Source organism: Siniperca chuatsi, linkage group LG4 (genome assembly GCF_020085105.1).
Source record: "Siniperca chuatsi isolate FFG_IHB_CAS linkage group LG4, ASM2008510v1, whole genome shotgun sequence".
NCBI classification, from domain to species: domain Eukaryota; kingdom Metazoa; phylum Chordata; class Actinopteri; order Centrarchiformes; family Sinipercidae; genus Siniperca; species Siniperca chuatsi.
This window is the reverse complement of record NC_058045.1, coordinates 20,237,099-20,249,291: the sequence shown is the minus strand read 5'-3', so window position 1 is coordinate 20,249,291 and position 12,193 is coordinate 20,237,099. Positions and strand designations below refer to the sequence as shown.

At 39.9% G+C, this 12,193-nt stretch overlaps 1 protein-coding gene across 1 annotated transcript in view; it reads right to left on the bottom strand.

Annotated features, from left to right (window-relative positions):
• Positions 1 to 12,193, bottom strand: part of LOC122875045 (protein arginine N-methyltransferase 8-B) — a 28,123-nt gene that overhangs the window by 5,650 nt on the left and 10,280 nt on the right. Inside the window, exons 4-8 of the mRNA XM_044193760.1 lie at positions 8,320 to 8,383; positions 7,051 to 7,193; positions 5,849 to 5,936; positions 4,441 to 4,556; positions 1,595 to 1,745 (exon numbers count right to left, since the gene is read on the bottom strand). Of these exons, the coding sequence (XP_044049695.1) occupies positions 1,595 to 1,745; positions 4,441 to 4,556; positions 5,849 to 5,936; positions 7,051 to 7,193; positions 8,320 to 8,383 (562 nt within the window). The remainder of the gene's footprint in view (positions 1 to 1,594; positions 1,746 to 4,440; positions 4,557 to 5,848; positions 5,937 to 7,050; positions 7,194 to 8,319; positions 8,384 to 12,193) is intronic.

The following is a 12,193-nucleotide window of genomic DNA, read 5'->3' as shown; positions in this document are numbered from 1 at the left end:
ATATAAGAGATCATTTTCTTATCTAACTCTCAGCAACAAAAGCAAAATATCTTTATTAATAACTGTTCCGTTGCATTATTTTTTTGTGTGTGTACTTGTTTAGAGGTCTGTGCTTTCATCCACTCAAACTGATGTAAATTTGTTCAGAGGTCTGTGCTTTCATCCACTCAAACTGATGTAAATTTGTTAAAAGTTGTAAGGGCTGTTCAATTTCAAGTTCGGGCCATCCCTTTCCCTTGTTTACTTGCTGAGAACCAAAAGGGTCTGCTTCTTCTACACTGCAAATTTCATCTCTACAGGGCTCATTGAAGCCATCAAGGGAAGACAGCATATTAACGAGAAACCGAAAGCACCCACAGCTTCAGTAAAACATCCACTCTTCTGTTGGACAATAAACTGCACTGTGCCAAGAACACTCAGGCTGTTTACAGGAAGGGCCAGAGCCGCCTCTATTTTCTGAGAAGGCTGAGGTCCTTCAACATCTGCCGGATAATGCTGAGGATGTTTTATGAGTCTGTGGTGGCCAGTGCTATCCTGTATGCTGTTGCATACTCGGGCAGCAGGTTGAAGGTAGCAGACACCAACAGACTCAACAAACTGATCCGTAAGACCAGTGACATTGTGGGGGTGGAGCTGGACTCTCTGTCGGTGGTGTCAGAGAGGAGGATGCTGGCCAAACTACATGCCATCTTGGACAGTGTCTCCTACCCACTCCATGACGTGCTGGTCAAGCAAAGGAGCACCTTCAGCGAAACACTCATCCCACCAAAAAGCACCACAGAGCGCCACAGGAAGTCATTCCTGCCTGTGGCCATCAAACTCTTTAACTCCTCCCTCTAAGTGTCAGTCTGTATGACCCTAGGTCATTAAACTGGACATTGATCATTACATCTCTGCCATACTTGAAATAATTGTGCAATATTCTGTGTATTTCTCCTGTGCAATATTTAGTTTTCCTATTTTAGTTTTTCCAATTTATTGATATTGATATTATTCATACCTCCATTACTGCTGTGCAATATCTTAATAAACTCAATAAGCTACACTTAACTCGACAGTACATGCACCACTACTTATTACTACTATTACTACTACTATTATTACATTGTATTATTATACTGTATTATCATCATCAACCGGTAAACCCACTTGGTACTTCACACTTATTTTATTTTATACCTATACCCACCTGGTACTTAATTTATTTTCTGACCTGTTTTTATAGTGTATTGTATTATATTTTTTGCTAGTACTTTCTCCTGTGTGCACTGACGTAAAGGCGAGCTGCTGTAACAAAGAGTTTCCTTTCGGGGATCAATAAAGTATTTCTGATTCTGATTCTGTAAGTAGACTTGAGGAAGAGATACTCATTCTGACCTCTAGGAGGTGCTGTTTAATTGCTGAAGCTTTACTCATATCTCTCTGCAGAGGCTGGTAATCAAAGAAAATAATTTTTTTAGATTAATTATTACTGTCACTGTAATGTATATACTGTTGCTCTAATGCTTTAAAGCTGCACATACACACCCACACATACACCTAGATCCCTGCTACCCTGTATGTAAAGTAAGAGACAGTGCGTGAGGCATCGTACCAGTGGAGAAACCAGTCTTCTTGTGACACTTAGTGAACTCAATGTGGAAGTAGGTGACTAGTGCATGGATGTAGTCGTTCCTCTGGATCTGCAGGCAGAACGCTGAGGTAAATGAGAGGTCCTCAGCCTTCACTGTGTAGATGTCCACCTCCTGTAGGGGTAAAGAGATGGACTCTTCTCAAATATCTGGACCAAATAAACAAAACTCTGACGCCACAATCATTGGTCATATTAAGCTCTCCATATTCATCCCTCATTCCCTTTTTTAATTCCCTCATTCCTTTTTGTTTGTAGAAACAAATGCAGAAAATGTTATATGTAATGTCATATGCACTACATGAAGGATACAAAAAAACAACAACATCAAGAAGTACAGTACAGCTACCACTTGCAAAAAGGTGCCAAGATCCTAATAACCATCAAGAATGAGGCCAGTAACCCTTGTGTAGGTAGGACAAGGATAGGGGGGCTGAGGTCATCTGGGAGCTCTAACTGTTTTTAGGTTCCAGGTGTTATTCATGCATGATGCTAGCAACCCCAAATCTGTAAATTCCTCCTGGTCCCACTCTGTTTAACAGGGTATCTGATACCTCATTGTCCTGCAAGGCCCTGTTCAGAGAAGAACATGTTGTTCCTGGTTTACTGTCGTGTGACTGCGCATGTTAGCTTTGATTACTGAGTAACAGAGGGGAGTGCAGCTCATCTGAAACTTATAGTACTCTGCAGGGTAAACATGTAGGCAGAGGTGTGATAATCTTTTTTCATGTACCATCGGTGCTAATAAATATTCACTGCTAGCTTGCTGGCTTTGGTGCCAGATGCCACATTTGCTGTGCAGGAATGAGCCTTATGTTTGCTGGCAATAAAAACAATGTGATATTAATGTCAGATCCCCCCTGCTGTCTTAAATAAATAATCACTCCCATAAACACTTTTACCACATATTTACTCTGGTCATGCAGTATAAACTTCTCAAAGTCACATTTCAAAGACAGCAATATAATGCACTGCAATGTTTATCCTCTTGCAATTACTGTAAAGACAAACTAAAAATTTTAAGAGCACTATCATGCAGGTTGTTAATGTTAAATTAATTATTTTCTGCAGGATTATACTTGGTAATGATCCTCACTGAGTATTGCTACCAAAGTTTCAAGCAGTAGTTTAATAACATGAGGTCCTATGTGTATTGCTCCTCGGCTATACAACTTTAATGAGGTCATTCAGTAATCCATTTAAAGACAATAAAGCTTGTCAGCGGGGTATCATTGTTGTAAGGCTTTTTTTATTTTTAACAAGATCCAAAGCCAAAGCAGCATTCCCACCAGCTTCATGGAGATTTTTATTAAACTCTCATGACTGATCTCTTTGCTGGTTTTATGTCACATCTCATTGCATTTCAAATGAAAAGCTGTCTGGTATCAAAGAAAACAAAAACTGGGTGCTTGACGATCAGCAACAGTAAAGTCAAGGTATGATCACACAGCAATATTCCACCAGGACAGAGGTGAGACAGGGCTGAGCCATCTCATCACTGCTAGCGATAAGAAGGTCACTTTGGCAAGGAGCACAATCAGGAAGACTAGACAGGCTGCTATTGACATGCATGGCACAGCAGCCTGATCACTCTAATCCACACAGTGAGAGGCACAGACAGGGCAACAGCCACACATCAAGGTCTTACTCATACTGTGCCAACCACAGCATGTAATACAGTATGTTTACCAATCGAGGTCACTGAGTATAGTAATAATATGTGTGTGTGTTTTACCACTGTAACCATGCTGGCATCTCTGCATTATAGTATATGATAGTCACTTTACTTAGCATTCTCTATGCGAACTGCTAATGTATTGACATTGTACAGTAATCACTCCTTAAGTGGACTGGCATTAAAATGGTGGTAATGGTGTTTTGTACCATGAATACCTTGGTAATAATCACTAATGAAAATGTTAAGAAAACAATTTCACCAAAAGGTCCATTCAGTGGCTGCTCTGGGGCTTGTGATTATATCACATGATCTTCATCAGTAGATGGAGTTTGCCCCGGTAATGTACATGTTCAGATTTCCCTTTTTCTTCTGGGCACTTTAAGGACTTTGATGCCCATGTTAGCTGGAATATGACTGAAAGCTCCAGAAAAGCTACTAAATGAACCCTGCATTCTCAACTGCTGTTTCCAAGGTCAAGAATGAACTTTGAACCTCAATGAAGACATTATTCTGATGATAACTGTTAGTGTTGCATCAACCACTGACCATCAATGGCATTGCTAGAATACAACATGCAGGCTGAGTAGTCACATAGTGCCTGCAACCTTTTTAATGCTCTCATGCCACATACAGGGACCATAGGATGATTAAGTTAGCCAGCCATTATTGTGTGACATTGTAAAAACAGAGTCTACAGCCATGCTAGCACCTCTGTGAGGCTGTACTTATAGGCACAGTGATGCTTTTTGCTAAATGCTAACGTCAGCATGCTGACATGCTCATGTTGACAATGCTAACATGCCAATACTAAGCAGGTGTAATCATTATCTAATTAGCGCTAAACACAAAGTAGCTGAGGCTGATGGGAATGTCATTAGTTTTGCAGGTATTTGATCATAAACTGAAATCTTGATCAAAAGTTGCCACTAGGTGAAAAGTTAAAGGATACCCAAAGTTATTAAAATGTTCATCCTCTGGGCACCATGGATATCTGTACCAAATTTCATGGCAATCCATCCAATAGCTGTTGACATATTTCAGTTTGGACCAAAGTGGTGACTGACCGACTGACGGAGAGAAAACTGACATTTAGTCAGGCTTTGTGATGAATCATCTGCCATATTTTACTAACCTTGACGAGGCAGGAGTTGGTCACCACCTGTTTGGGGTCCACTACGTCCACTAATGGTTCCTTCATGGCCACATTTCGGATACAGGTCATGTCAAAGCCATACACGTTCTCCCACCCTGATAAATACAGCATCATTGAATTACTCTGCCACCATGTTTTCAGTTAGTCTTTGTAAACTGCAAACACATGACATGACTTCTTACCAAGTTTTTATTCAGTTTTCTAGGGTAGAAAAAGCCACAGTTGGGCTGCAGCTGTAAAACAATACTTGTCGGGGTCTTACTCACAGAGCTTCTCAGAATAGTCTGATATACGACCCCAGAGTCAGACCTCCTGTCATTTTGGAATATTTTCATTTTGATAGATGAAAGTCACATTGTATTCGGGGAAGATTGGTAAACATGAGCCTCCTTGAACCCAGCCTCCACTCTTGCCTTGCTGCTTTGGCTAAATCATTCCATACATTATTCATTAAGCTCCTCAAGATAGTGTGTGAGCAAACATCTCAATCATGACCCAGAATGAGAGAGCTACTTGAGTATGCCTCAGAGAGCTGGTGATAATGAACAGGTCACAAATCCCCGGGGACATTGTAATGTACTGTATTTGCATTTCTTGTTGGCCACTTAACAAAGGTAGTGTGCAGCCCAGAGTAGCGCTAATGACCATAGGATGCTCTTAGAATACTGAAGTGCTTCATTAGGCCACTTCTAACTTCTAAGTCTCAGTCATCTTGGACCATCTGCCTGGAGAGAAAGGAGTTTGTGGTCAATACACTTGAGTCACCGCTCATCTCAGTCTGGCTATGTGTAAACTTCACAAATGCAGAATAATGGCAGACTAAACTGAAGTATCCAAACATCATAGGAAAGCTTTGCAATGCAGTGAGCCAATGTGATATGACTTTCTTAGGATATTACTGGTGCAGTGTGGTTGTATAATTTCCCAGATGCATGGGGGCGTGTGAGTAGGAGGCCGATTGGCTATTGTTCTGTTTGCGTGCCTGTTGTCATCTGGGTTGTGCAGTGGCTTAACACTGACTTTGGTGCTGTTCTAGTGCTTTGTGTCCAGCAGCAAAACATCGCCCACAGTCCTCCTGGCAGGTTTAGAGTGGGATGATACAGAGATGGAGAAGCTTGTTGACTTATAATATCAATTATCGCCTCCAGTGTTACGCCTGAGGAAAAGTTCAAAATCATTTGCAGAGCTGGAAAAGGTTGTGTACTGTACGAGTGTGCACACACTTGTGTGAGTACAATGCCAAGGTGTGGATGGTGTTTTACATCCATGGTTCATTTGCAATGTAAAGACACAATCCTTTTAATAGCCACCTAAGTGCCAGTTCACAGTACAGGGTCAGGTAATGCACACATCCAGCCCCTCATACATACTCTCACACTGAACTTACAATGTACTTTGAAGTCTTTGTACTGCCTGTCTTCTATGGCCACCACATACAGAGAGGCACGGTCAGGAAACATTAATCCACCAGGTTTCTGTTTGACAAATGAGGCAAGGAAATAACTGAGCAATTAATCCTGAACACATTATTAAAGGTCTACATTACAGCGTTGGTGACATTTCATTCCTCAGCCCATTACAAGTTTAAACTATTGTGGAGTTATTGTTCCTTCTGCGTGCAGACTGGAATAGCAGAGCTGTTTATGATGTATAATAATACAAAAAGATAATAATATGAGGTAGTAGTTAATAATGTTACAATCCTCCTAACATATATACTGTAGACAATTTATTAATATATTAAAACTTTCAATAAAGTTAACTTATGTCTGGTTTTAGCTGTAGCATCATAGCTAGTAAACAATTCTTTTAAAGCAGTGGGGGTAGCCCAAGTCTGCCACAAATCCACAAAAATCGAAAGGTTTTTTCTTTTCTTTTTATTTCTGTTAACAGAAATTTCCGGTATATTTCAGCTTGGTGTATTTCCCATAAATGTGGCCAATGCGACTCTATGGGTCATACCAACTTCGCACTTGCTGGTAAATTTACGAGTTAGTATCTATCAATTAGGACTTATTACCTCATTATAATGTGACAGTATCGCAAATATCTCGGAACTATCTCAATAATAAGAAAAACACTTAATAGTAACAAGGTTAAAACAACATATTTATGCTACACAAGTTTTCTTCAGACTTTGATACTGTTTGCTGTGTTTTTCTTGTCAATTATTGGATCATTGTACATTTTAAGGTTTCTAAAAATTATTCATATTAAACAAGGAGATCACAACAGGAGAAATGACCAGTGATGAGCAGTTGCAAGTAGACAGTGCTTTGTTTTAAGGGGTAACAAGCTCAAAAAGCTGGGAGCTATTGTTTTAAAGGATGATTATTAGTTCAATTTTTTTGTAAACTAAAATTTCAGCCTAAATCTCTAGATACTGTACTCACATGTTATGTTGGCAGGATTCTTACATTACTTGCTAATAATATTACATGTATGATTTATTTCATGGTTGTTACAGTGATGGTTTATTTTGTCCCTGGGATATTTGCAGCTGATGTTATTGCAGGTTAAACTTACATACGATATCTATGCACACATCAACGCACACACACACACACACACACACACCCCACATCATACCAGCCACTTGTCCCTGGCAAAGATGACGGTGTTGAGCATGGATTCATAGAAGAGGCAGTAGCCCATCCACTCAGATATTATGATGTCAACCTTCTCAACAGGAAGCTCCACTTCCTCCACCTTGCCTTTAAAGATGGTGATCACTGCAACACACAAGATATATTTTAAGTCATAATCAATGCTCGTATTTTGGCGTACAAAAAGGTGTCTCTACAAACCCCTTAACACTAAAATGTTGGAATGATAATGCCTAAAAATGTATGCATGAGTATGCAGGACATGTTGAAAAGCAGATTTAATTTCAATACTTTAATTACACATATACAATATGTAACAAATAAGACATGTCTCCAGTATCATTTGATGGAATACAAATCGTTTGCCATTTTCCACAGTATGACAGTACAATGACAATGAATAAAGACCATCTGTTAAGCCACTGAAAACAAAAAGGTACCGTATTACATCACTGTGTGCAAGAAAGAAACTGGTGTGAATATTGTGAGGAAAGACAGAAAGAAGTGGTAACACATCAGTTCGTACAGTATGTGCTTCCATGGCAGCCTTGGTGTTCTTATGGAAATCAGCCCAGCTGGGGTTTACAATGGAGGAGTGGATCTTTGCCCTGTCGGAGATTAGCTGACTTCAGCTTTGTTTGTTCTGCCTTGGCAGGACGTTATGGAAGAGTGTCCCTGGTGATACAAGTGTCTGTCAGAATGACATGTGAACCCTGTTACTCCAACTGGTGATTGCTGCCTGCGTATTCACTGTCTAAAACTCAGAATGAACATAGTGTTAACTCTCTTTTCAATTACTTGTGCATACTTGATATTCATAGGTTTATAGCTGGGACACTGGCTGACAGGGTGGTTTATAGAGGTATTATTTGGTAGATGCACAGTCAGTAGTTTGGCAGTAAATGTGTTTTCAAAGTTACAGGGGTGACATGATAAAAAACACATGCTTTGTAGTTACATAAGTTGGAAGCATGTGTGCGCAAGTGAATACAAATGAGCCATTCTGGAATGATATGGATGTGGATCAGAATTAGACCATCCTCACAGATGAACAATCATTCAAAATTCTGAGCGGTGGAATACCCATGACTACCCCTCTTCTTCTACTCCTTATGCATATCTGCCAGCCTTCCCTCCCCCCTCTTCATTCACTATGTCTATCACGACTATAAGCTAGTTTATTGCTCCCTTCACTGCAGATGAAGTGCAGTGTCATCAGAATGGAGAGAGGACGGACAGCTGCAGCTCTTACCACTGTCGAGATGGTTGGACTTGATGATCCTCTCTGAGTACTCAGATATACTGGAACATTCAATCTGGCAGAAAAAAAGACAAAAAAAACAACTAATTAACTGACCATAGATGAAGGACTGTGATGTCTGCACTTGCAATTACATGTCCTCAGTTTGCCTATAATACAGATTCAGAAGAGTTTAAATGTTACTGCTTTAGTAGTGGAAGAGTAGTTTAGAGTGGAATGCCTCGGATAAAAGATACATAAAAGTCGTGTTTCCGTTGCTGGTGTACATATTTGATAAACAACATGCATATTGTGAATTCAGCTGCAAAGACAATGCAGAAAATAACTACTTAATCTGTCCCTATGCATGAAAGCAAAAATACTGCACTTTGGAACAGAAGGATTCTTCAACTTTACTGTATGAGGCTCAGTCAGTATTTGTTGACCAAGGAGATTCCAAGAACATCCCCTCTTGGCACAAATGACCTTTGATAAACTAATGTTGTCCCTTTTAGTCCCCCCCTTCTATTAAGGACACTAATTTAAAATGTTTAAATCCTGACATTTTAAGTCTATCCATATTTTTTGTTACATAAAAAATGTGTCTGGAAGAAGTATTCAGAAACTTTATTTACATAAAAGTACTACTACAGCAATGTAGAAATACTCCCATTACAAGTAAAAATCCTGCATGAGAAATCCTACTGAAGTGAAAGTACAGAAGTATTTGCAGCAACATGTACTTAAAGCATTACAGTAAAAGTACTAATTTCGTCCCTGTGACTGATATTATTATGTATGACATTATTCAACTGTTAATACTGATGCATCAGTGTGTACTGTAAGTAGTGTAGTTACTGTTGGTCAAGGCGTAGCTAGTTTTAACGTCTTTATTTACAGCTACGTAGTTTAGCCCAGTGGTTCCCTCCAAAGGCTCACAAGAGAAATCTGGGGGGTCACAAGATGATTAATGGAACAGGAAAGAAGAAAAAACAAAGTACTGCTAAACAAAATATATATATATATAATATATATATATATGGAACTTTTAGCAACTCATAGACATCTGAAATGTGACAAGGGGCCCCAGCTTCACACTGCTTTGTTGTTAGAGGTCACAAGCCAAAGAGGTTGGGGACAACTGGCTTAATCTTTAACAATGTGTTGTATTTTATAAGTTTCTATTTTTCTTTACGTAAAATCTTAATCTGAGGAGTAACTGTAGCTGTCAAATAAATATAGTAGAGTAAGAAGTAGAATATTTCCTCCTGAATATAGCATAAAATGGAAATACTCAAGAAAAGTACCTCAAAATTGTATTTAAGTACAGTTCTTGAGTAAGACAGATGATGCTGTTTTCAGATACTAGCAGGATTCTATTTCCCCCCTAGAAGATTAGTGGAACAGTGAGAATCATTTATGTCCCTGTGTGGCCCTTACAGTACAGGCAGTGGCAATCCCTTCGCTCATGTTTATATGGCTCCTCTCCCTCTCCAGTGATTTATCACAGTGCACACAGATCACTGATCTATTTCTTTATACAAAAGATTGCAAAATTGAAAACTGGGCAGCTGGATCATTGCCAGTTTTAAGAGAAAGGGGAGCGGGTGAGTTACAGTAGCTAACCAGCTCTGAGTGTGTGAAGGCTTTTTGTCTAGGGTTTTTTTTCCTGTCTGCAGCATTTGATAGCAATAAGTAGATTTTTCATCACTTACAGTATGTTTGTGACTTGAGCCTTACCGCAGCAGGCAATTTACGTTGATGTTAATTTTGCATTGTAAGAAGTGTCCTGGAGTCAAGCAGAAAAGAGTGGACAATAAAAGAATATGAAGGGATAGAATTCACAAAGTGACCAGCCTCTGTGCCAGTCCCTGCATCAAATGTAACCAGCTATTTAGCATGGGACCTTCAACTTCAAGTTTCATTATTCTTTTGACATTTTAAATTCTTTTAAATTATCCTTACCCCACTGCTTTTGTCTTTGTCCCATTTCTCTCCTCCTGAAATACCTGCATCTCTGTCACATTTTCCTCCATGCCCTCTCTTTCATATCTTTTCTTTTGTGCCCTCTTTTTTTCTGAGTCTTTTCTGTGCACCTTGCTTGACATATTTTGTACTTCGCTGATGCAGGTTTAATGGCTGAGTCATTGGGGTGCCAGCAATAACAGAGTTATAACATAATAAAGGCCCTTCGTTCATCAAAATAAACTCTTCTCGTAAGCAGCTCTAATTTAGCAGGATGCATTTGTCAATACCGACCTTATACAGCATTAGGCAGTCTGAGAGTATAGATTTTTGTGTACACTATGTTCCACCTTCCCAGGACGCTGTTTGTCAGAGGTGTGTGGACTTATTCATGCTGCAAGAGTTCCGTCTGGTTGTAATAAAGTAAAGGACTCTTGAATGAACTCTAGGTGCTCTGGATTGTAAAAAGGCAAAGCCTCGCTGGGGCCCTTGTGGAGAGAGCAGGTTGAAAAATAGAAGCACTCATCTGTGCCTCGGACTCTCACGGAAGAATGAGGTCTACGGAGGCTTTTATTTTAGAGGCAGGAACTGATTAGACATGCTCTAGAAGCAACGCACCAACTGCGGGGATGGACAAATGAAGCAATATCATCTTGGATATTTCTCTTTTTTTTTGTTGCAACACAGTATAACATACAAACTGAAAAGAAGTTCTGGCTTCTGCTTTCTAGCTGAGGTCTTTAGTTTTCCCACTGAGCATGCATACAGGATGCAGGGACTTAACATTAGCACTGCCTCCCTGGAGCAGCCCTATTCTCTGCTGCCCATTAGTGGAGAGCGGTCAGGAGGCTGCTGGCACCCACAGAGTTCTGTCTGTATGTCTGTCAACTGCTCACAAACAACACTGATGCATTTGTCCATTAAAAACTAGGTGTAAACAAGGTGTATGGATGCGTGTGCACTTGCAGGCGTACGTGTGCACGTGTGTATTGCTGTACTGTTAGTGTGTGATAATAGGTGCTGCCAATGCCAGCTCTCTAATTGACAATGATTTCTCATCTCTCTCTGAATCTCTGTGAGAAGAGACAGCCATTAGCCATGTGTCCATCAGAGTCATGCTTCAGCAGGAGTACTGAGGCCTCGAGGCATGTTTGGAGTCAACACACCCTCGCACGGTGCCTCTTGCACCTCTCACTAGTGTCAGGAAAAGTCACTGTCACTGTAGTCGTCCCTGTGGGCTCCCACTAGTGCTTCTCTCTGGAGACACAGCAGGTACAAGTTTCTAACTTCGCCCAGGTGTCACGGAACTTCTCCCCTCTGTCTGAGCTCTTAACCTGTGAATCGTACAGGAAGTTGGAAATGACTTAAGCAAGACAAGAGCCACGCTTGTAAATGTGCTAGTCAATGTTCTTTTAGTTCCACTCAGGAATTAAGTTTGGTTTCAGTTTAATTTCTGTAGTTTTATAAGAATAAGCTGCCTTGAGCATTTTTGATTGCAAGAGGACAAAAAGTAAATTCTACAACAAACTCAGATAAACAAGCTTTGACGTATTATTAACTTATCAATTAGCTAACATTTAGCAAATGCTTTCCTAATGTTACATCCAGGAGATAAAGAGCAACATGACCATCTCCTTGGAGTTCTTCTGCTCAAGTGAATAGTAGGAGTTGCATTCAACTCAACACATTCTGGCTCATTTATGGTCTATCAACTATCTTTAATGGAAAGTAGCTAAAGCCTGCTTGGAATGTCACTAAATTATGTCACGCTGCATATCTGTGTAACTATTTACATACTGTACAGTATATTCAAAACTGGAAAAAAAGCTTGAATAAACCAACCACTCATTTACTTAGCTAAACTTCAAGACCCTTTGACACTTGTGAATGAGATGCAAAATAATTTATTGGGTCCTTGTGG